Below are 21,053 nucleotides of genomic sequence, written 5' to 3' on the forward strand. Positions count from 1 at the left end.
AGATTATGTAACTTGGCCAAAGTTCTACTGATGGTAGGTGGTAGAGCCTAGAGCCGGCTTCTGAGCTTAAACAGAGCTGCACTCTTACCCACTTTTCTGTCGTGCCTCCCATTTGTGTATCTGAAGCTTCCTCATACCCTGGGGCTCCAGCTCTGTATGCTTCAATCTCAAGATCCTCCCTAGAAACTCCTTAGCAGCAGACTGGCACTGTACACTTTAGAGGCCAGAATTTACCAGACTCATCTTGTGTTCCATCTGAGTAAGAAGAAGCTAGGAAAAAAATGTGGGGAGCTAATAGGCAGAGAGCCCAGGACTTTGAAGGGGAGGCACTGTTTGTGCTGTGATTAAAAAAGAAAAATTTTAAGGAGTTCAAAGCAGCATCCCTAAAGGTGGGCAGGCTAAGAAACAAATCAAAATAAGCAGTTCAGGGACACTATAAGAATATAGCTAATGCCATTAATCAGGCACCGAACCTTTGCATTTGTGAGGATGTCCTCCCTTTAAAGCTTATCAGCTGTGATCAGGGAGTAAAGGAAAGTAGAGGGCACGGTGCCCTCAGGTCGAGCAAAGAACGCTCCCATGCCAGGCAGGAAAATGGCCTTGTTTTTGCTCTTAAGATAAAAATAACTGGAGAGATGTTCAAGGACGTTGTCTGTGGAGAGAACAGGACCCAGCTGCCTCATCAGAGCTAAGGAGACACCTATAAAAGTGGTTTCCCTAACTAAAAATGAATTTTGTGGCTAGGCAAGCCAGGTTTCAGCATCAGAGTCTCGAAGAACTAAGTCTACTTCTGGACAAATTCTTTTAAGCAGATACTACATTAGTTCCTACCTTTTCCAAACCAGTGTGCCAGGGGAAGAGGACTATGGTGTTCCTACCCACATGCAAAGCCCTGGCAGCATGACCACTTACATCTTCTCAAAGGATCAAGTTCTCACTTGCAAAGCTGGTATTTACTTCCCTGTGCTAAGGAGTCAAGCTAGTACACTTAACACTCTTCACCAAATCCTAAATACCCTCCTGCAACAAGTCTCTCCCAAAGCAAAATCCACTCTTACTGGGACAATCTCCAGGTCAGTAAAAAAAGGAGGTCAGAGCTTTCCTGTAGGTTAGTATTTGGGAGGATTACCTTTCCTTTTAATCACCCTCTTCTCTTACTTTTGAAAAATTTACAAATCATCATACACGAACCGTTGCTGCGTTACTCTGAATGAGCATGATATCACAGAAATGTCACACTTTATTTACGATAAAAGACTTCTAATTGGGGTGCGAAGGGGGGAAACCAGGGAAGAAAGGAGGAAGGAGAAGTAGAGGTTACTACTACATTAGTTATACTGGCTTTTGGACTTAAGTCAGGGAGAATATTACAGAGTTACCAGTTAGGAATAAACTACTTTCAAAGATGTTTAGACAATTAATAAGAAGAGCATGGACTGGGACAAATAATAAAGACATGTGACTTTTCATGGGATAAAATGAAAAATTACTACTTTTGATCCACTCTGTTTAAATCCTTATAAAGTACACCATGCTGCCAACAAAACTGAGGAATTTCTAAACAGAATGCAGAGATCTCGTGACCTATGACATATTCAAAAAAAGTTTTTGATTATAGAATTTTTTTTGATTATAGAATTTTCGGAACCAATGGCCCCGATTTAAGAACTTAATTATGCAGATTAAGCCTCACTATAATTTTCTTCTAGGTATATGCTTGCCAGTGTTAGCATATAAAAATACGGGTTCACACAGCTGAATCTGCAGATACACGGCCATCCTAAAAATATTATTCACTGTTTACCTGAAATTTAAATTTAAGGGGATGTCTTATTTTTCTATTTGAGTGAGGGTCTCTATAAATATCCCTGTTCTGATAAGATGTATTGAGTAAGAAAGCTGAGAAGTCAAATTCAATGATGCTGAGAAAAAAAAAAAAAGAAAGAAAAATTACTTCCAATGAATTACAAAAAAGAAAGGCTTGAAATTAATGGATTATATGAATATTAAGTCTTACAGTACATTAAACCGTAAAACTGGTTGGTATATGACACTAAATTAACTTTATACTGCTCACCATTTCCTGTGGCACAGAACTAAGGAACTGAAAGAAACCTGGCACAGTACTTTACATATGATGTATGTTTAATAAATATCTATTCACTGCTGATCCAGATGATGCAGGCCAAGCCTGCTCATTTTACATTAAAAAAATCGGAAGAGTTTGGATTCCGGCAGGAAAGCAGCTGGCTTGATGACCAAATAATTAAAGCAATAATGCAGGACCACCTTCTCCTTGAATGCACGGAGGTAGTAAAGAGAAATCACATTTATAGAACATAATAAAGGAAAGGTCTCTGGTGCAACAAGCATTCTCACAGGCAGACGTGAGCCAAGGGAAGTACCACTAGTGTTACTTCAGATTGCGTGGAAGTAAATGAAAATGCTAGCTTTCATGCAGCTTGTTGGAATGGTGCATCCTTTTGGTTTAAATCAAAGTATTCTATAAAGAAAATAATTTGTACTGAGAAATCTGCTGTGGGGTTCATGAAGCTATGTAATATATTCTTTATTCATTAAGCCTCATCTCCTTGCCAAATGCTTGCCAGACATACTAAGGAACAGGAGATTTTTTTTTTCTTAAAGGTAGTTTTAACAAACAGGCTTTGTTGGAAGTAAAAATCACTGATGTAGTAAAGGAAAAAATTCTATATATATATATCACCTTTCTAAAATCTGCCCACCTCTGTTCTCAAATACACAAATCAAATATACCCCATCCTGAAAGAAAAAATTTCCAGTTGTCTTGGATTATCACTAAATATTTCCTAAAATCATTTAGAATACAGTTTACTTTTTAAAAATCTTCACTACTTTATTTATCTTAATGGTTTAGAAATAAAGTCTTCATCTAGACTAAGGTCATTACAACCAATTTGCACATAATAGATAACAAAAATGATTTAGCACCATAGTTCTCAACCTTTGCACCATGCTCCAGTTTTTCACAAAGGCACTTCTCATTAAAAGAAGCACACCCCCTTCCCACCCACCCACCTCCCAACCCCAGCCCTCCCCACACACCACTACTGGGTATTCACTGGTTACATGCTATTTTCTTCTCTCTCTCTCTTTTTTTTTTTTTTTTAAAGATTTTATTTATTGACAGAGAGAGAGAGAGATCACAAGTAGGCAGAGAGACAGGCAGAGAAAGAGAGGAAGCAGGCTCCCTGCTGAGCAGAGAGCCCGATGCGGGACTCCATCCCAGAACCCTGAGATCATGACCTGAGCCGAAGGCAGAGGCTTAACCCACTGAGCCACCCAGGCGCCCCTTCTCTCTCTCTTTTTTTTTAAATTTTATTTATTTATTTGAGAAACAGAGCAGAGAGAGAGAGAGAGCACACGAGCAGTGGGGATGGGCAGAGGGAGAAAGAGAAGCAAGACTTCCTGCTGAGCCTGGAACCCCATGAGGGACTTGATCCCAGGACCCTGAGATCACGACCTGCGCTGAAGGCAGATGCTTAACTGAATGAGCCACCCACGTGCCCCCTTGCTATTTTCTAAGACTATGTAAAATCTTTGGCTGAAGCTTTAATTCCATGAATGACTGAATTACTACTCTAGTATGGTGGGAAAGGGTCAAGATGCAATAGACTAAATTTCTAAGAACATAAACATTATGTCATCAGGAAAGAAGTCACTGTTGCTTTTATCCTGGTATCTTATTTTGGCACTTTTAAACCAAGAAAAATTAAAACTTGTAGGAATTTTAATTTTTTTCAAGACACACTCTATATTTTAGGTGATGAAGGAAAAACAGAAAAGATCATGCAAACAGAGGAGAAAAAGAAATATAGTTGTTAAATGAATTAGCTGGCAGGATGCTAGAGAGTCCTTTATCCAAGAACTCTGAACAGAAATTTATAAAATTAGAAAGTCTGGGTTATTACATACTGTAGGTATGGAAATCCTATACCAAAAAAAGCTTATTTTGAAATAAATTCAATAAAGCCCTGCTTTCTATTAATCAAAGTGAAAGAGCTAAAATTCATTCATGGGAGAAAGAACAGGAAATCCTTTATTAATTCAGTGGGAAATACCTATTGGTAGTAGAAGCTGTTTTGGGTTTTCTCCCCCTCTAGACTCAATGGTGCTAAAGATTTCAAGGAAGTAATTTGTGAAAAGCAGATGGTCCAGTGCATAATTTCAAAATCTAAGTGTTACAGTATGATGAATTAATCACTCACTCTCTTTAATTTTTTAAAACATATTTCTCAAGATTGTTGTAAAGTAGCTAATGTCAACAATTCAAGCAGGTTGGAGAAGCAATCTGTAAGGCTATGGAATTGTGTGTGTGTGTGTGTGTATGTGCGCGCACATGTGTGCGTGGGATATAATGACCCATGAAATTCAACATCTTACAAAGAAACCAAATATGCTGCTATCAAAAGAGATATAGGAACATATTCATTCAAAAGAAGCCATGAAATTTCTAAACATTTTTCTTTTTATAAAGAACACTTTATTCTAACATTTGGTTATTTTTTTGGCAGCAATTTATTATTATTATTATTATTATTTGAGATAGAGTGAGAGAGTTTGTACTTGTGCACAGGAGTGGGAGAGGAACAAAGAGAGGAGGAGAGAGAATCCTAAGCAGGCTCCACACCCAGAGCAGAGCCCCAGGCAGGACTCAGTCTCATGACCTGAGTCAAAATCAAGAGTTGGACGCTGAGCCACCAATGTGCCTCACAACAACAACAACTATATATATATAAATATATATATATATATATATATAACAATATAATAACACATGAAGTATGTTTAGTGATATGATGAAACAATTCTATGAGATGTATTCTCAGTAGTCTTACTGCTGTTCCATCTACATTAAGAGACACACTAAAAAAAACAAGTCATTTCCTCCTTGCCCCCCACACAGGATACCATAATGTGTAAGGCAGCCAGGAAGACTGCTGTACTTCACCTCTGAGTAGAAATAACTAGAGAGATGATTTCAGGGTTTTCTGTGAAGGAGGAGAGAATGAAGAAACTAGTTGAAATGCCAAGGGCAAAAAGAGTGGGTGCTCTCAGCCCACTGCCAACTCAAAAGCTGGAAACAAATCCCTGTCATATTTGTCCTAATAAATGGGGGAAGAATGGGGTTTGTACATCTGTGTGTACATATTTGGAGTTGTTGACCAATATACATGAGGGGGAGGAGAGAGGTCAAGGTAATAACAGCGGTGAAAAAAGTTAGATTTGTGAAACTCTACAATTAATATCCCAAAGACACAGGACTTCTAATGACATGGTAGAAAAAGCACAGGCTGATGTAACAGAAATGCCTTATTCAAGTTTGGTGAAAAATCACATTCCTCAGAAAGTCTTAGAAACAACCATTGGCTAGGAATAATTTATTTTGTTCGAGAAAAAAGAAATATTTCTCTCCCCCTGGCCCCCGCCACCAATTACACTGCTAATGTAATATGCACATGGAAGTTGGACATGTAATACAAACTGGTGACACGGTCAACTTTCATACTCACAAGGCTACCACAGTACACAGATGACAGTAACACAGATGGCTTTGGAAAAACATGAGAGTGAATGAATGAAAAGTCCCTTGTTTTATTGACTGACCCACTTTTATTGCTTATCCATTGTTCAGTTGCTTACTTTTAACATACAATTATTTATTTGAAAGGCTTCATACACTTTATCTTTAATTCTCACAATAATTCTGCCAAGTAGGTAATATTCATCCTGTATTACAGATAAGAAACCTAGGCTGCAGAGATACTGAACTCTGGGCTATTGAGGTTGCACAGCCAGGATGTGAACCATCACTGCCTCTGTGATTCCTAGTGGGCTTGGCACAGAAGCTCTGGTACGTATCACCTAGTAAAGCCAACACTTATTCAGGTAAACAAGGATATTTGGAAGTGTTACGTGCTGGATTATACCCCCGACCCAATGTATACCTTGAAGCCTTAACCTCTGGTACTTTAAAAGGTGACTACATTTGGAGATGGAGCCTTTAAAGAGGCTGGTTAAGTTAAAATGAGACCACTAGAGTGGGCCCTAATCCAGTTTGATTAGTGTCCTTAGAATAAGAAGAAGTCTGAAAGCACAGAGATGCCAGGAGTGCATGCCCACAGAGGAAAGACCATTTGAGGACGTAACAAGAGGGCAGCCGTCAGCAAGCCAGGAAATCAGAATGAAACCACCCTGACTGTGGACTTCCAGCCTCTGGAACTGTGGGAAAATAAATTTCTGATTTAAGCCACCCAGTCGTGGTATTCTGTTATGGCAGTCCTAGGAAATGACTATAGGAAGACAGAAGAAATTGCGGTAACACACACAGACTGCAAAAGGAACAGCAGCTCATCTGCTGTTTAAAATCAAACTGAGCTGCAGATTTTGCCCTTGTTAATGAAACAGGAAAGAGTTCCATCCCTGGAGGCACTGAAGAATTGTGGCCCTGCCTGCCAGACACACCCCTTCCAGAGTCTTCCCCTCCTACCACCCTCTCCACCTCTTCTCTCTTGCACACAGAAACATGGCTGAAATGTCCCCGCAAGGCCAACACACACACCTGAATGAGCAAGGTACATGATAAATTAAAAGCATTTCAAGGCACAGCCCAGCGTTGTACCTCAGATCTTGCTAGAATAACATGATATTTATAAAAATACAACCCACTGGATATTTGGCACAGCTTGGGAATGAAGAGTATGTCCACTGAAGAGCCAATACCCCAGGCTGTCAAAAAAAATCTCAAGCCAAGATTTATTTCATAAACATTACCTATCTTTTAAAATTCTACATTCTAGGAAGTAAAGAAAACGTCTGCTTATTTTCTAAGTCTCTTTCTGCCTAACATAACAAACATAAGCCACACAGAAAAAGATACTAACTGCTCAGTCAAGGCACACTGACGGGACGGCTCTGTGCATCTTGCAAAAAGCCGCCAACACTTCCAGCCATAGCCCTGGGTCACCCTCGCCCCCAACACACACCTACGCGGAGCTCCCACTCCAACACCAGCCACTTTCAATCCTGATGCACACTGAAAGGGGGTATTTACAGATTATTTTCTCAGATATCAGCCAAATAATGTTCCCGTTCACTCTCTCACCCACCTTGGACCATACAAAATTTAACATCTGGGAGAATAAACGCAGCCTCAAACGCGTATGACAAGGGTGAGCAGTCATCGACGAATTCTCCTCAAGCAAAGAGGGTTTGCCAGCTTCCCTCTGAGGTCCGGGCCCTGAAAGGCCAACTGTGGTATGTTTGAGTTTCCATCAGGCCTGGTACTTGCTGGCTGCTGCTGTGTTCAGTCAGAACCCCACGGCCCAACTGTCCTATAAACATCGCACCCTTCTGCTAAGAGCTGCTCTGCTCGCCTAGCCTTGCTCCTTGGAGCCGAGAATATGCTGCTGGAGAGCTGCAGCCTGAATGTTAACGAACACTCGGAGCACAGCTGACCCCTCTCTCCTCCCAAGCAGCGACTGCTCTGAAAAAAATACACACATTCACATGAACCTAACAAGAACAGGAAGAAAGTCCAGATTTTCCTCACCATGTGCCACCCAGCCATGTTTACACTGATCGCAAGTCCTCAGGTTAATCTTCCCCGGCTGAAAACATTCACACGTGCAGTTTACCAGTGTGCAACGGATGGCCTGGAAAAGAAAGGAGGAGAAAAAAGGATCAGCATCAGTTTAAAGGTACCGAGTTTCTTCAACATTTTAATAAATAACATCCACTTCTATTTTTAAAAGCTTTATGTTGGTAGCAGCTTGAAGAGTTTTAAAAATAAATTCGGATACCATCAAAACCTCTTACCAAAAAAAATGTGAGAAAACAAAGCTCATTCACTAACAGAATGTTTTGTGTCATTCATATTTAACCTTTACATTAGAAACATAGACCAAGCAGAATAAGAATTAAAAAATTACATATTCTACAAGATGCTTGATTTGTAAAGGTAGGGATCCCAAACAGAAAAAATATTGCTGCTACTATATATTCCCATTTAAGTTTATCCAGTAAGCAATAACGCAGAAAAATACATTCTAATAAAATAATGCTCAGGTGAAATGTTGGTGAACGTAAAACATGACATACAAATACTATTATTAGAAGATTACTCTTCTGCTGAGTTTCACTTAAATGCTTTCTTAATCTATTAGATACACTTTGAAAGACACTCTTGTCAGCCCAATAAAATCTAGCATAGTTCTGGTATTATTTATCTACTCCCCAATTCCTTGTTTTTTTTCCTTTTTGATTAATTTCACTTTCATTCTTATTTTAAAAAAATACAAAACAACCTTCCTTTTACTTTATTTTTTTTTTTAAAGTAGGCTCCATGCCCAGCATGGAGCCCAAAGTGGGGCTTGAACTCACAACCCTAAGATCAAGATCTGAATTGAAATCAAGAGTCAGAGTCTTAACCAACTGAGCCACCCAGGTGCCCCCTTTTCTTTTACTTTAACGGCGATATAAAAAAATAAGTTTAGAATAGAAAATGCCATTTTTGTAAACATCTTGTATCTGTAACAATCCAACTCTATCTTAGAAAACTGGAAAACACACTCAGAAATCTTTCATTTCTTTACAGGCACTTTAAAAAATCATCTCACTAGTTTACATTATAAAGCGAATCCATAGAAAATTAGCATAAATGAAGTGTAACTTTTTATGGATAAAAACCTATGCTTAAAACTTGCTAAAGCTGACCTACGCTCCTAGACTACAGTTAATAAATTTATCTCATACATTTAGTTCTAATTTGCATGGAGATTCTGAAGAAAGAAGGAATTTATTCTGATCATTCACAGATTAACAATCTACTGTAACTACCAGAACTGCCAGGAAAAGATCTCTCTACAGTTTTAGATGTAATCAATGCTTACTGATTTGGGGTGGTGGGAACCAGGGGTGGTTGTTGGAGGATAGGCATGGAACTACCTGAAACTGCAGTTCTGTAACTGAAAGCTATGCTCACTTACACAACTTCCAGATGCTCCTATTCCTGGAACCATTTGGATTTTTACATAAACTGTCTCACTTGTAACAGACAGTATTTTAGATATTGTTAACACAGTTGGGCCACATTTCATTTACACAGAATTAAGACTGGATGGGGTTTTACTGTTCCCTATGCTTTGCATCAGGCAAGTGTGAAGTATTTCTCTTTTCACTAATGAACATTAAATCTCTAGGTCCCAGTTCGGTTTGCAATGAGTCCTCACTATAGACTCCTTTCTTAGTTCACCTCTACCTCTCTCATTTGCTGCTCCATTACCAGTAGGGAAACATGCAACTGTATAATGTGCCTGACATTTCAGGGTCTGTCTTCCAGTGTCAACAGTCCAATTACATATTAGCTAGATTGTAAAACTTTCTGCTGTATCCATTGGTGATTAGAAGAATTAGTAATAAGAATAGGGATACCGAAGGAAATAAATGCTGACTAAGCAAGAATAACATATGCATTTGTAGGTTGTAGGGGGGAAATATTTCTCCTGAAATTTCTTATTTCCACTTCAACAGTTTACTGACTGAGCAATATATCAGAACATAACAGCTTAGAAAGAGCGTATTTAAATATCAGATTCATTAGTTAATGAACTCACAACTTGATTATAATATGGTCCAAAAACCCAAACCCAAACAAAACAGTTTAGAAAGCAGTGTTTCCACTAAAAACAAGGTACTTTACAAACTATCTAATTATAAATTCAGATACGGCAACCACATTGACATTAAAATATTCATGTAATCTGAACTGCAATAATACAAGCTTTCATAACTCCAAAAAAAAAAAACCTCCGCTTGGGACGCCTGGGTGGCTCAGTTGGTTAAGCAGCTGCCTTCGGCTCAGGTCATGATCCCAGCATCCTGGGATCGAGTCCCACATCGGGCTCCTTGCTTGGCGGGGAGCCTGCTTCTCTTCCTCTGCCTCTGCCTGTGCTCGCTCGCTCTCTCTCCCTCTCTCTCTCTGACAAATAAATAAATAAAAAATCTTTAAAAAAAAAAAAAAAAAAAAAAAAAAAAAAACCTCCGCTTTACCAAAATTTTTAAAATTCCCAATAAAAAGAGATGATTTCTCAAGGACTATGTGTCAACTCCAGCACAAAAGACATACATACTTTCAGTTACTAATCTGATAACATTTAATTATTTTACAAAAATAGGCTAATTTTACATTGTGTTTAAAGCATACTTTTCTCAATTTTAATTATACCTATATCCACAACAGAACAAAATTAAGAGACCGTAGATTTACTTAATTTTTTTTATGTATAATTATTTATTTACTGGTTGACTCACATTCATGCATTTACTCTGAACTACCCTATGTTTTAAATATTTTCTCTACTTAAATAACTTTGTACCTCTGGCACATTTGGGAATTAAACTTTTCAGATCATCATCCTTTTTTATGAATTCCACTCTCCTTGTACCTAAACACACAAACACTGGAACACCTCAACTCCTTTTGTATATAAACACTTAAACATTGGAATATCCATTTTGTATTTCCATGAATTCCAGAAGGTCTGTTTGTTTTAAATTCAGATTTTTATAGACTACAATTGTTCCTTAAGGGAATTATATATATTTAAACAATATGGTCTAAATAAATATTTTGAGTAAGAGACTATTGTGGCTTCAAAGTAAGTTTTATTCTAAATAACATTTTTGAAACAGCATAAAACTCTGACATACTATTTATTCACAACAAAACAGAACCAATGTGATCACTTGCCAACTCACCCACACTTAAAGAAAATAAATTATCATAAAATTATCAAAGGAAGTTAAGCCTCAAAAGTGTACATGCTTTACAAGGAGACAGCTGGGAAAAGTAGAAACGGATAAGCTTTCATTTTTTGTAAGCACATTCACTTCTTCCTTCATTCAGCCAACATAGAAGTTCCTCCCACTCACTGTTGGGCACTCTCAATTACAGGAAACCCAAAGATGAGGAGGAAGTGGCATAAAGGGGATACCAGGAAAAGAGCAGACAGTTTAGTCAGACTGTTCCCCCCCTATATTTGCAGGGATTCTCATGCAGGTCTAGCTGTCTGGCATTATCAGCCCCTCCGTGCCTCGTCAAGAGTGCTCAGTAATTCTTTCCTCAATTCTGACATGATCAGCATTGCCAAATCCCCCAGAACAATAACGATAATGAATTTTTTAAAATCTGCAACTTATTAAAAGTAATTATTCCTTCTGCTTACCTTTACCATGGATTTCTTGAAAGAAAAATCCATGCACTCAACACCCACTGCTTTTACTTCTGCACCACCACCTACATTTTAATTTTGCAATCTGGATTCTGCCCGACACGTTTCTGAAACTTTCTCCAAAAGGAATGTTCTCATTAATTTTGGTCCCTTTTTCTAGTCTCCTGGTCTTCCCAGACCTCGATGCAGCTTAAGGTATGCTCTCCTTTATTCCTGAGCTGTAGAGACCAACTATCCTCGTTTTTCTGGCAACAACGTCTCACTCTCTTTCCACTGTAAATAAATACAGGTGTTTCCCACGCCAGGCTCTCATTTTTTAATTTGGCAATTTTATCCCCTCCTACAGCTTCAAATATTGTCACTATGCAAAAACCCTCATTTTGGAGCCAAGTACTGTGTTAAGTGGCAAGAAACGGATGGCAGAGTCCCTGAGCTTAGGGACCTGACAGAGTTTGTGGGCAGTGGGTGTAGAGAAATGACCCTAAAAGAACAGAAGGAAGCCCTCAAATGGGCTGGAGAAGCACCATCTCTCCCTTTTTATTCCCGTCTTTTCTTCTTCCAAAGGCAGGATTTTAAAATTTATAACAGTAACCTATTACCCATTATCATTAATAATAGCTAGATTTACTGGATATTTGCCATTTTCCACTCACTATGTTAAATATTTTATAAACATTAGCTCTCTTAATCGTCAGAAAATACCATGAGGTTAGTACTATTATTACCTTTATTTCACAAATGAGGAAAATGAGGTGGAGATAATTCAGTACCCTGCCTAAAGACACTGAACTAATAAAGTTACAGGAATCGAACACAAACTCTCCATCGGACTGAGAATTTGAACTGTAATCCCATTTACAGTCAGAAAATCATGGGGCAGAGCCCCTCAACCTGCCCAACACTCAACCCCCGCTGTACATGGTTAACTCATGCTCATCTTCCAGATTTCAACTCCAATATTTATTGCCATGCCCCAGGGTAGCTGCCTTCATCTCCTGGTCAAGTTCCCCATTAGTTTCCTGTTTCACAAGGGGTCTTTCCGTCATAGCACATACCATGCCTGTGAACATTTATCTATAACTTATCTTTATCTATTATCTATTATATATACATGTATTAATACATCTGTGTGATTATTTGATTAATGTCTGTCTTCCCCTCTAGAATTTAAGCTCCATGAGGGCAGGACAACACATTTGTTCAGCTTACAATATATACTGGCAAATAACAGGTACTCAAAAGGCACTTGAAGAAGTACATGATCCTCTGAGCCTCTTTCCTCATCTCTCACAGTAGCAATAATACCACGAGAGTCAAAAGACTTAAAATAATGACTATAAAGCACATAGCACTGTGCCTAGTAATGGGAAAAGCTCAATAAATGGAAACCATTTATGACCCAAGAAACTTTCCACATGCTATATTTAAATTTTCCCCCCTTATGATTCTTCCCAATGTAGTATTTTCCTAACACTTTATAAAATGTCTAATACATACGTAGTCTTAATGAGTAAATGACACTTTGAGTAAATAACACTTAATGAGTAAATGACACTTTGACACACATGATGCTATATTATTCATACTACAATCCTCTAAGATAGGTATGACAGGAATTAGTATTTGTTTTTAATATTAAGGTTTGGAAATGTTTATATGGATATTACACGGCTCTGAAATGCTAGAGTGGATTTCCCCAATTATTAACCACTTTATTTCCATTCTCCATAGAGAAAGGAAGAAAACATAAAATTAAACCAGTGAATTATAAATATGGATATCCGAAAGTATATCTAAAATAAAGTCAATTAAGAATAAAAATATTTAATCAAGGTTCAGTCAGTAATACTTTTATATTTCAATATTAAATAAGAGTGCATTTGAAAGTATTCTGGATGAGTTCCAAAACCCTATTCAAATAAGATTCTGTTATCACTAAAACTGAAGTCTCTTTAGCTTTATTATAGTCATAGCTGGCTTGAACTCTGCAAGTATATGTGAACTGCACATCAATCTCCTCACTAAATGACATTTCCCAGGAAAACACAATTGTGGCTTCAGCTAATATTTAGTGCACCTCACAAAAGAACTATAAAGAGGTCTCATTAATAAATCTATTAGCTGTTTCTTGTCTGGGAACACTTATACAAGTTACATATTAATACAAAATAACAAAAGCCAAAATAAGGCCACAGGGCAATTAGAAACATAAAACATATATTCTGAAGGAGTAATCATAGAAAGGAAACAAAAAATGAAAAATTTAAATTCTAGGTTTGCCTTTCCCTAAGAAAAACTATTTGCCAGGAGCTCACTTTAAGTGTTTATTAACCCTGGCTGAATCTCCCATATATAATTAAAAATGTTTATTAAATTGCTTTTCCCTTGTTCATTTTTGGGAAGGATACCAAGACTCATAACTTAGACTACGAAATTGTACTTGAATAATTTTTAAAGTTTTAATAGATAAGTACCCGATCTACATTAAAACTGAATTAGAGCATCCATTCTGTCCCACCAGTTTTTTCTGTAAACTTAGGTGGTAGATTCTAGGTGTATACATTAACTGTGATGGTTATAAGTGACAAAGCTCAGCTTTTTTATTTTTAGCAAGAATTGAATTTTCTACTTTGGAAGTCACATGTAGATATTGTAAATATGTAAAATTGGCCAACCTTCCACAGGGGTACAAAATAGTCTATATTATAATGAATTCTTATTAAATCATCACTACATATGTTATTCATCTCCAAACACAGACATAAGTCCAAAAGGGAAAGATACACATGGTGTCAGAGAGCAAATGAACCATTTTATTGGGTAGGAAAATTGTCCTTGAAATACTTTGGTCTTAGAAAAAAAATAAATAAAAATCTGGAAAAGAAAATCATCTGTTAATGAATCTGGAAGCAAAGTATTCCAGTACTGTCAAAGATTACACTGTAGTAATTACAAAGTAACAGTTACCAAGCATTATGGATGAAGAGAATGGCCAAAGAGGTGCACAGAGATTAATGGGACTTCCACACATTTTTACATCTTGTATATAAAAACCTAAGACAGTACTTCAAAAACACTGTCATGAAGATTCTAAAGAATTCAAATTACAGTAGTGATTAAGTCAGGAAATAGCTCCCTGTTTAAATTTCAGGTCAGTTTTTTCCTTCCCATTTTCACAGGGCTGATAAATAAAGCTAACAGAAAAGAAACAACTTCCAAAAGAAGTACTTTGTGTGTTAACTAAGACTTGGAAACTCTCTATGACATTGCCTTTGTAGAACTCCTCATTATCCTAAATTTGGTCAACACACAAAACAGACTGAGCAAACAAAACTCAAATTTTTTGAATGGCGGGCAGCTTCTGAGTCAACATGAACTAGAGAAAAGCACAAGAAGCTTATTTTTACTTTATTACAAAACTCAGACATGATTAAAGCAAAGGTATGTTCCCCTGTGGTGCTACAGGGTTTTGCAATCGATATTGAAGTAAGACAAGAAGGTGTGAGTTGGACAGACACAAAACATTAACCAAAAGATCCAGGGTTTTAAATATTCTACAAAGAAGTTTTATAACAACCTAAAAGTCTTATCTAACTCTAACTATGGCACTATTTTTTAAAAGATTTTATTTATTTATTTGAGAGAGAGAGAACACAAGAGAGGGAACAGAGGGAGAGGGACTCGATCCCAGGACCCTGGGACCATGATCTGAGCTGAAGGCAGACGCTTACCAACTGAGCCACCCAGGCACCCCAACTATGAAACTATTAGTATAAATCCATAGTTTTAATATGGTGGGTATGTTTTCAGTACTTATACAAAAAAAAAAAAAAATTGAGTTCCAAAGGGCAATGTTCAGAGTTCACAAAAAGTAATTATCAGTGATTATAAAGTATACTATAAAAGTTAAAGGTCCACAGAGGGTTAAACTGCATGTAAATGTCACTATGCATAACAGGAATAACAGCAAATGAGAAGCAATGAAGTTATTCTGCCTGCTCAACAAAATCCACTCAAAATTTCACAATGTGAAATTATAGTGAAAATATGTATCTTATTTGGTGGTAAGCCAAATTGAGATTAAAGAATTATTTAACCCTCCAGTAACAGGTTCCATCAATTTTGTCTAAATGTTTTTAATGTCATATGAAGAAACAGCAACTTGATGAAAATGATCATTTTGTTGGACCTAGGTGCTCTGAAATTTCTTGGTATCTTCAACAGTTAGATTTTGTGGCAGAATCAGAGGATTTGAAGACACATGATAAGGCCATACTCACGGCAAGGGCCAGATGGCTGCTGATATAAACATGGTCAAGATGAAAAGCTGGACAATTCAAAGATGTTCAAACGTCAACAAATGACCATGAAAATAAAATTATTGATCAAGGAAATATATCATCTTCACTTCCAACATAAGTGAAAGATGCCCGGGGAAAAGTCACCCTTCAAAACCATCTACTGTTAAAATCCAGATTTTAAATTTTGAGTTTCTCTTAAAAGCTATGACCCTCCATCAACTGGTAAATGGATTAAAAAAAAAAATTAAAAAGATATGATGGAATATTATTTGGCCATAAAAAGGAATGAACTACTCATATATAGTACAACATGGGTGAACCTTGAAAACATTATGTGAAATGTAAAAAACAAAACAAAACACTAGTCACAAAAGACCATATATATAGGATTCCATTCATATGAAATGAACATATAGTAGTTAGTGGTTACTTAGGGCTTGCAGGGGTGGCTAAAGGATTTCTTTTGGGGATGATAAAAATGTTCTAAAAGTGACTATGATGATGGTTGCACACAACTGTGAATATACAAAAATCTACTGCATTGTACACTGTAAATGACAGGATACATGGTGTATGAACTCTATCTCAACAAAGCTGTTTAAAAGGGGCGAGGGACAAAACTCACTGCATTACCTGGTTTCTACTGGTAGCATTAAATTACTTAACTCATAAGATAGTATTCCCCTGGGATATATAATATAGCATAATATCCTTCTTTAACCTAGTAGGTCTTCAATATGCAACTGCTAAATAAATGAATAAACAGAAGGCAAACAAAAAAAAAATTTCCCTGTTACCTAAATTTGAAAATCCCTTCTACTACGAAAATACTAAAGCCTAATCTATCCATCTAAAAATTGGCAATTATTTTCTAAGTCATTGCCATTTTTCCTTCAGGAAAATCTAGGAGATTCTTCAATTAATTGGTGGGGAGGGCGGCTCTCAGTTATGCTTAGCATACTAATTTCAAGATGGTAAAACAACTAAGAGAATTTGTTACAAACAGACAGTGATGGGGGTGCCTGGTGGCTCAGCCACTTAAATGTCTGACTTCGGCTGAGGTCATGATTTCAGGGTCCTGGATCAAGCCTCACGTAGGGCTCCACAATCAGTGGGGAGACTGCTTGTCCCTCTGTCCCTTTTCCTGCTCATGCTCCTTTGCTCTCTGTCTCTCAAATAAAATCTTTAAAAAAAACTGACAATGATGAATTCTATCATGTATACTAGCAAAAACATTCCTCAGTTTACTGTGATGAAAAAGTTACTTCTACAAAAGTCAGGTTTTTGGTTTAGGGGGAGGGAGCAAAGAAGGAAAATCATAAGCTTCTGAGTAAATGTTTATACATGAGTGTGAATGTTTCTATGACTATGTGTGAATACATAAACACAAACAGGGAGAAAGAGACATATACACAGGCACATAAATTTTCACAGACATGGGTCCAATGAGCATCTGTAGTCATTACCTTACGATCACAACCTACTATCAATCGACATGAGGAAGACCCCATTTAAATAATTTAGGAGTTCAGAGCAAAAATCAACAGCGGGATATGGCCAATTATATAAGGAAAATACCCATGCTTCTATGGCATCAAAGCACATGCAGGCTTTGGAGTGCATGTGTTATGTTTTTTTTTTCCCCCAATTAAATTAGGCCTATGGTAATACAAGCTATTTTGTTAGGCAATTAGTAATATTAGAGAAACAGGAAATGAAAAGGCACTTCAATTTGGGCAGAAATACTTTATTTTCTTACCTAACAGTTAACAATTAAGATATTCCATTTATTGCCTGTATGCTTACAAATTTTACAGACTACTCACACAGGCAGCTGCAATAATTAGAAAGGAAATACTCTTTCAGTGAACATACCTACCATCTAATAGAAAATAAGGGGTTAGCTCATCATACAAAATAACCCATTTTAACTAAACTCAGTCTACATTTACCAGAATAGATAACTTTATATAAGGAGCCAAAGCACCCCTGATATCATATGAATGCTAAGTAATACGCATCTCATTTCACCTTAATGTTGAATCAGCAATTTTGTATTCCATTGATATACATTTTATTCATTTTCACTAATGCAATTTGAAAGGTGGTAATGTGATTACATTTCTCTGTGGCATTCATGAAAACAATTACTAATATAATATGATAGGGAAGACATTAATAAGGAAGGGATTTATAATGAGATGCAAGAAGATTTATAAACCTTTAAGCACTTTACAAAGAAATACTCCTCATTAGGCAAGAAGCAAGACAAGACAAAGCCTTAAGTTCCAGTATTTCAGGAACAGCTACAATCCTGGGAGGAATGATTTGCATGATGACTTCATATTTTGGTGACCAAGCAGAGAGGTGCAGGAATAACCCAAGACTTGTCCCAAATTGTGCTCAAATGTAAGACATTATCCTAACTTGATAATGCCTCTCCTTCCCAGAAAGCATAGAAGGACTCCTTAAAGGAAGGAGTACCTCTAAATCTTGGTCCTCTACAAAGGGAGCAAGCCACATTACTTCAAATGCCAGAGCCCAGCAATCAATCCATTTACCAAGCAAGAGCTAAGGTGGGTGACCTTTTAACTAAATTTACTCCTCTAGGCTTGTGAAAAGAATTTATCCCAGTGAAGCAACAAGGGAGACAAGTTGTTGCATTTTAGAGTGTATCGTTTCAGATGACAACTCTGATTACCCAGACCAATTGAGGCAGCCTTTGTGAAACTAATAATATCCACGTTTGTTCAGTGCTATGAAGCTTGCAAAACACTTCAAATACATTCTTGTATTTAATCATCAAAATCCCCCAAATTAGAGATTTTTCAAACAGCAGAAAATGAGACTCTGAGATGTCCTTAAATGGCCACAGCTAGTAATCCTGGGCTCCTTCCACTCTGCCTGTGTATGAAAGGCGAGAAGCTAAATAATCCCTCTTGCTACCCTCCCTCCACAGTGAGATTTCCTCAGATATATATATATATATATACACACATATATATATATATATTTTAGTTCCAACAGGAGTTTAAAACTGAATAAGAGATGTGGACAAAACTACACTCAAAGGGAGAGGTGTGGGTAAAGGTTTAAGCAACTTGAAAAGGTGGGACAAACTGCAAAGTAAGCAGTTAATTTATATTAGGATTTTCCATCAAGTGGCACATTTTAGACAGAGAAAGCAACTCTGAACAGCTTTCTATGGAGTCTTTAAACGGCTATATTAAGAAAGGCCAAAATCTGAAAAAAGTGACACAAGGTATCCCTAAGAACACTTGTTTCATTTTATATTGCCTTATTTCTACCGGTCTTGGGATTGTCCATTAGTAAGGAGCATATCTCAACAAACATTTTAATACCTTCCATTGTGCATATATAACTGTGTATCATAATTATGTCTGATTGTGAAAGACTAGGTTTCTTTGCCCAAGAGCAGATATCACCTCAGGAATCATACCTATTACAAATAATAATAATGATATGATGAACAGTCTACATGCCCTCTTATACGTTATTTATGTTAGGTCACAGATTCCCCAGGGGTCTGTGCCGAGACCCGGACTGGCTTCATTAGAGCCTCATATAAATCACTAAAGGCACATCTTGATTTTACCACTGGCTAGAGTCGCCAGAATTTTTTAAGTGAAACCTCTCAGGTAATACATTTTTTAAAAACACAAATACAAATGTTATCATTTCTTCTAAAAGGTGGTTTTCTCAAATTTAAAGGGCTATATTCAGATGCTCAGAGAAATTCACAAATTTCTATGGAATCTATAAGTATCTGAGGGTAAAATGTGCCCTAGAGTATTGAAAAAACATTATTCTCTTTTTTCTTGTAAGCATTAGTTGGCTAAAAGACAAAGAGAGACATATACTTATAGAGAAAGATGGCAAAAAAACAGACCATCTAGCTGCTAACAAATGCTTCGACTTCACTGAGCAAACAGAGAAACCTAAGCAATGGTTGTCAGGAACTCTGAGCTAACTCTTGAAAATTAAGAAATAAATAGAAAGCTTTGCGGGAGGGGGGGGGGAGGAGTCTTCCAGAACAATGTTAATGTCATCTTGGGCATGTGGACTGGGTTCACATGTGTGTCAGCTGAATCAACATAATGGCCTATAACAGCTTCGAAGCAGCTAATATGGTCCATTGGGTCAATAATCCGTGAACTAAGAAGGATTTACTTGATAGACTATAAATGGTTCATAAGAACTCAAAAATCACTCCATCAGATCAAAAATCCAATTTTCATATGGTGCCATTCTACGAATTAGCCAAAAGAAAGTAATAGCTCTAAAGGACTTCAAGGTCTATCAGTTAAAAATTTACTTTTTAAAGAACAATGTAGAGGAGGAAGAATTAAATGCATCTCTCTCTCTGGTGATCCAACTTGTTTTAAGGGGAGAAATACATTTTCTGATGGAAGGCTAATATACAACCGGAAATATTCATGGGCTTTTCACATTTTCCTATGGGTACCTGAATGTATGGATCCAAACAAATGAAAGCATAAACATATGCATGTATCCTCCACCCCCCCACCCCACCCTGATATATCTCCACTTACCTGCATACATTATTACTAATTACAAAGCACTGTTTCTGGGACAGTAACATTTAAAGATGAAGATTTATATTTTATTTTTGCTTCTCTGCACAGTTTGTGAGAGCCTGTAGTGTGAGGTACGTGGAGACATTTGAGATGGCATATGGATACTAGCAAATTCTTTCATCTACCTGTAGGGAAAAGTTATGCAAACAAAAAACTACAGAAGGCAAACAGTAGGATCTACAATGTGTTTTCTACATTTAAGAGAGGAGGAGGAGGAGGAGGCTGGCTAAAGCCATATAGGTGGTGTTTACAGATGACTTTAACTTTTGCCCACTCTAGACCACAGAGAAATACTAGCCTTATCCTGTATTTGTGAATTTCATTATGTATTCACACTAGGTGATAGTGGTTGCAGATTATTTTTTTTAAATGTAAGCCTATCTATGTGAATAAATGTATTTGCTAAGTTCGTGGCAAGGAAGAAAAGCAGAGAAAAATCCTCCAAAAATATAACAGGCTGTAATTAGAGTTCTTAACAAGAAAGAATTCCTTTCCTAGGGAATAAAATGTGATCTATCACTTCTCTCTCAAAATGCTATTAGCCTCTCTTCATCACAAGAACAACAAGAAGGAATCTTTTCTCTTTTCCTTTTACAGGAATAACACTGAATAAAATAATAAATGTTTTTACATCAAAGTGTATTAGCTATTGACATAAACTCAGTCCTCTTAACTTTTACACAAGAGAAAGAAAAATTCCAATAATTCTGAAGTAGACAGATAAAACTTTTCTCCATGGCTGCGGCCATGTACTATTATATGTAACTGCTTATTTTTAAAAAGAGCCTTATTGGTGCTCTCAGAAGGATTTTCTTTTATACATAGCTTTATCCTATAATTTTGTCCCTGTTGGGCACGCTGCC

General features: G+C 37.0%; 1 protein-coding gene across 3 annotated transcripts in view; it reads right to left on the reverse strand.

The window, feature by feature from the left end:
• Window positions 1-21,053, reverse strand: part of BNC2 (basonuclin zinc finger protein 2) — a 425,240-nt gene that overhangs the window by 145,335 nt on the left and 258,852 nt on the right. For all 3 annotated transcript variants that reach the window (XM_080819786.1, XM_080819785.1, XM_080819787.1), the window contains one exon: window positions 7,592-7,694. In XM_080819786.1, the coding sequence (XP_080675912.1) occupies window positions 7,592-7,694 (103 nt within the window). The remainder of the gene's footprint in view (window positions 1-7,591; window positions 7,695-21,053) is intronic.

Source organism: Martes martes (genome assembly GCF_963455335.1).
Source record: "Martes martes genome assembly, chromosome: 12".
Classification (NCBI taxonomy): domain Eukaryota; kingdom Metazoa; phylum Chordata; class Mammalia; order Carnivora; family Mustelidae; genus Martes; species Martes martes.